At 44.5% G+C, this 5,015-nt stretch overlaps 1 protein-coding gene across 1 annotated transcript; it reads right to left on the bottom strand.

The window, feature by feature from the left end:
* Positions 1–1,740: 1,740 nt before the first annotated feature.
* RNASE2 (ribonuclease A family member 2) lies at positions 1,741–2,217 on the bottom strand. Its single transcript, XM_061182333.1, has one exon. The coding sequence runs from the start codon at positions 2,215–2,217 to the stop codon at positions 1,741–1,743; it is 477 nt and encodes a 158-aa protein (XP_061038316.1).
* Between the last annotated feature and the right edge of the window lie 2,798 nt (positions 2,218–5,015).

Raw genomic sequence — 5,015 nt, 5'->3', positions numbered from 1 at the left:
CCTGGAAAAATAATTTTGTAAGTTCATTTTCTTCCCAGTAGAATAGGCACCCTAGGACAGAAATGTGTCTTTGTTTACATTGCATCCTCACGAGCTTAGAAATCTGCCTAGAGCACATCTGCACATGGGTTAACTACTGCATTAATGAATGATGAATGAATGATGGGAGAGGGGATGACGACACAAGGCAGAGAGAGATGGGGCAGCTGAGTTGGCTGATCCCTCTACCATACGGTGTTACAGATGCTGTGTCCATGGCTGGGAAGTGACATATGATCTGCTGAGACAAGGAAGGTTCACTGCATCATGGCAAATGTGACTCCAGCCTTGCGGTGTCCCACCTTCTCCTTCTGTTACTCCAAGCCTGTTGGAAGGGTAAGCTCATTTCATGCCACTCTGTATTAACCTAAAGTCAGTGGATTCTGTTGAGCCCTGGAATTGTCCAAACCTAGTATCTCCATGCAATAGCTTGAGTCAACAGACCCGCCTGGAGGAACAAATCCTCCAGAGGCTTCTCCAGAGAAGATGCTCAAGTGCAGATGCCGTATGTAGTACTACCAAGAGCAAGAATGACTGCCCATATGGAGGGTGGGAGGAATGGAAATTGCTGTATATCTGGGCCTGAAAGAGGAGCTGAAAAATAGGAGGTCAGGAATCCCAGACTCAAGGACGGAGGTACAGATTTAGTGACATGCTACCTGCGTTCTATTCTGAGTCAGGTGCTGCAAAAGACCCAACATGTCCCCCGAACAATCACTTGAATGCTGCATCTGACCACAGTTTGCAAAGAGCTTTCCCTTCCTGTTCCTCATTGATTCCTGAGTGCAGCCTTGTGATGGAGGCAGAGTAGGGGCTTTCATTATCCGCTCCCTTTTCTGTCTGTCTACATTTCTGTAATCCTGGAGCCCGTGTTCCTTCCTGACCTGAATGTGAACAAGCCACTGATTCATCCTTGGGAGAGATCCCAATTCCATGTCTCCTTCTTTACCTTCTGCTACCAAATGACCAGCTGCTTCCTTCTCCAGGACACAGAAATTGCCAGGAAAGAGTTTCACCTCTTCTCCAGGTAGTACTGGAATCTGTCCATATACTACCTGAACAATTTGTCTCATTCCACATTAGACTCAAACTCTGGATCCACCCCTAGGATAACCATTAATATCTGAAGATTTGATACACTTATTTAAAAACAAATCTCTGGGGCTAAAATTTGCTTTTTTCTTTTGGTCTTATCACAATTACGGCATTTCCCCCTTTCTTTTTGTTTTTACACCGTATCGTTCTCTTTTATCATAAAATGTATGGTTCTTAAATCAGAATCAAATACATTTGTTTCTACTTACTGGGGGCTCTTTGCCTCCTGGTATTGAAATAGGCAGCTATGAGAGGAAGCCTCAGCTTCCTGGCCTAAAGCAGAGAGAAGGAAAACTCTGCACAACTTCATGACACAAGGAGCCTCTTATCCTCACATCTATTTCCCACAAATCTCAGATTAGAAGAAGGGGAAAAGCCTCTAGACCAGAATGTAACTACATGATAGAAGAGCACAAACAGACACACGGAGCCTTGTAGGTAATTCTGTAAAGTTTACTGTGCGTGCACAAGGAGCTTCAGCTGAGCAAAGCTTAAAGGGACCTGGAGGCTGGTGAGATGAGGACTGATGCTGATATCTGGGGTGGATGGTGGGACAGGACTGTGGCGCTTGGCAGATGAGCATGGCCCAAAGTGCTGGCCCAGAGTTTAGATGATCGCATCCAAGTGAACTGGAACCACGGGGTACGTGGCATTGTCCTGTGGTGATCTGTTGCCACACGCAACGATGAAGACCTTCTGTGCCTGTGTCTGTCTATAACGGCAGTTCATATAATGTGGTGCATTTCTTGTGAGGTTGCAGTAGGTTACAGGCACTTGAACCGAGCTATTATGACAATTCATCCTGAATGATGTAGGGCAGGTTACATTTCTGGTGGTACAAACATGAGCTACTTGAGCAAACGTTGTGTGGAGAAAAGTATTTTGATCTTTGCATACCATTCTGTAACGGTTAACCACCCGCATTGCAGCATTGCATTGAGGGTGGGTCATATTTATGTGCTGAATCTCAAACCACTGAGCCCAGGTTAAAGTACCAGGTGGGGCATGGAGTGAGATCACCATTCCCAAGAGCCCCAGCAGCAAAAAGAGAGGAAGCTGGGCATTCTGCTGTATTGGAACCATGTTTCCTGTGAAAAGAAGAGTATCTTCCGCATCCCGGCCCACGAATAACGCACTCCCTCCTCACTCACCCTGCAGGCCCCCTGCTGTCACTGTGGTTCTAGCTCCTCTCCCCTCTGCTCCCCAAAGTCTGTCATGTGTCCTGGGCACTAACTTCAGCTCACCGCTCCCCCAGTTGCTGCTTCATTGCTGTCTCTCCTGTTCCAGCTCTGGGGCTCATTGTCTTACCCAGTATCTCTGCTGTGGCTCCTGTGAGAACAAATCCAGCTGGTGGTCCTGGCGCTCAGGGGCAGCTGGTTTCCCCCCAGTTCTTGGGACTGGAGATACAGAGCAGCCCCTGTGGGTGGGGCGAGCAGAACAAGGAGGGTTCTGAATCTAGGACATGAAGAAACGCACAGATTAGGACATGGTCCACTTATGCAATGAGCCCTTTGTTTTATCATTTGCTGATCAATGCATACCCAGGGATGAACCACTGCTGCTTCTGTTGTAACAAATCTAATTCCAGGCATCCTGTGCAGGGCAGAGCTCTGCCAGTGGGTCTGGATTTCCTAAATGAAAAATATCACTGGCTGCAGAATGGCCATAGATTTTTTCTTTTTATTTATTTATTTGGCTGCGTTGGGTCATTGTTGCTGCGCGTGGGCTTTCTCTAGTCGCAGCGAGCGGGGGCTACTCTTCGTTGCGGTGCACGGGCTTCTCATTGCAGTGGCTTCTTTTGTTGCGGAGCATGGGCTCTAGGCACGGGCTTGTGGCACAAGGGCTTAAGAGTTGTGGCTCACGGGCTCTAGAGCTCAGGCTCAGTAGTTGTGGCACATGGGCTTAGTTGCTCCGCAGCATGTGGGATCTTCCCGGACCAGGGCTCAAACCCGTGTCCCCTGCATTGACCGGCGGATTCTGAACCACTGCGCCACTAGGGAAGTCCCAGAATGGCTATAGATTTTATAACTCAACTTGGGGGCAACACATTGAAAGACTGAAATACATGAAGGCAGGCCCGGTACTCAGAACAAATAGAGCCAAGAGGCTTGTTTGCACCAAAGGAACCCAGGCACCCCTTTCATTTTAGTAATCACCCTTGTTTCTTCTCACCCAAATGTTCTTTATCTCCTCACTTCCCTGTGCTGGAAACTTGAGCTCTGAATTTCTCACTGCTCAAAATCCTATAAGTAATTAGTTTGTGACGAATCTATGATTTTTTGTTATTGTTGTCGTCATTTTTTTTTTTTTTCTGCTTCCTATGCATTGAATTCCCTTTCTCTTGTTTTTACCCTGGTGCAGTTTTTGCCTTCACTTCCTGTGAAGTAGCATGACCTAAAAACACCCAGAAGAAAGTCTGTAAAATCTGCCAGAGAATGAACATTTGGTGTCATGTAAGGGATTCCAAACTAGAGCTTGAATTCCTGTGTTCTTTTCAATCTGTGCTATTTTCTACAAAACAGTCTGTCCTAGAGTTGTCATTTATCTTACTAGTACATTTCATTTCTTGATGTTAACAGGAAAAAAAAAATTTTAATTTATAAAATGAGCATCAATGGATAGGACAGTGTATTCCTGAAATTATGGAAGTCATAGTATGTAACTTGATGCATGAAACATACTCTTGGTTCTCAGAGAAGTAGAGGAAAATAATTGTAGACCTATAATTTTATTACAATGTGATAGAGGTAATAACACTGTGTGAAGATGGTTTTATGGGGGCCCTGAGGATGAAGGGTCTTACTTGGCCTCATGGGATAAGAAAGGCTTCCAGAAGAAATGTCCATTTGAGCTGGCCCATAAAGGATAAGCAGAGTTTAGGGACTTTAGGGAATAAATGAGCATTCTAGGCTAAGAAGATGGTGTGGGACATTGTACAGACAGGGAAAGTGTATCAAGGTAGGAAAGGCCTCCAGATAAGAGATATTAAATCCCTGGTCTAACCTCTTAGTTAGAAAACTGGGGCTTCCCTGATGGCGCAGTGGCGCACTCTCGCTGCAACTAGAGAAAGCCTGCGCACAGCAACGAAGACCTGACGCAGCCAATAAACAAACAAACAAATAAATAAATAAATAAAATTAAAAAAAAGAAAACTGGATTAGGTCCTCAAATGGCACTGTACAACCTTCCAAGAAAATTAATCCACATTTTTTAAACTACCTTTTTATATTTCTGTCATGTGGAAATGCAATTATTTTACCACTGATGTCGTTATGTAAACATGGACATAATGGTGACCTGGATAGGACTCAGTGCGGTGCTAATAGGATTCTGCCTGAAATCTTGTTCTGCCTAAAAGGCATTAATATCTTTTAACATGAAGTAAGTTTTTTTTTTTCATGTATATTTTGTGGAAAGCATTTTCATGAGAGATGAGGATGTAAAAATGAATTAGGTGTAGTTTAGCCCTTCTGTGATACCGACAACCACACTGGGTAGAAGGACCTGTACTCAAGTGTCTATAATATGAACTAAAAATCATACACTGCAGTCACAGGGAGTGCATCTGGCTCAAAACCTGTTCTTGATCAGCATATAGTTTTACTTTTAATATTGGGTTTTGGGATATTAACACTTCAAGTTGGGATAGTTCACATAAAAATTTGCATTCCTGTCTTATCTTTAAAAATCGGGAGATGTTGTCGGTGCACTGAGTCTCCATTACCACAAGGGATCAACTAGAGCTGAGTAGTTTCCACCTCTGTTGAAGGTGGCAATAGTTCAGGGGTTTTCACTCACTCTACTCCTACCTACTGATCACATCCTGTCTGTTCACTCAGATACTGCCCATCACGCTTATCACAAGCGTCCTGAGAAGAGAC

This window comes from Eubalaena glacialis, chromosome 2 (genome assembly GCF_028564815.1).
Source record: "Eubalaena glacialis isolate mEubGla1 chromosome 2, mEubGla1.1.hap2.+ XY, whole genome shotgun sequence".
Lineage (NCBI taxonomy): Eukaryota > Metazoa > Chordata > Mammalia > Artiodactyla > Balaenidae > Eubalaena > Eubalaena glacialis.
The sequence above is the reverse complement of the archived record's forward strand: the minus strand, read 5'-3'. Positions and strand labels throughout refer to the sequence as shown.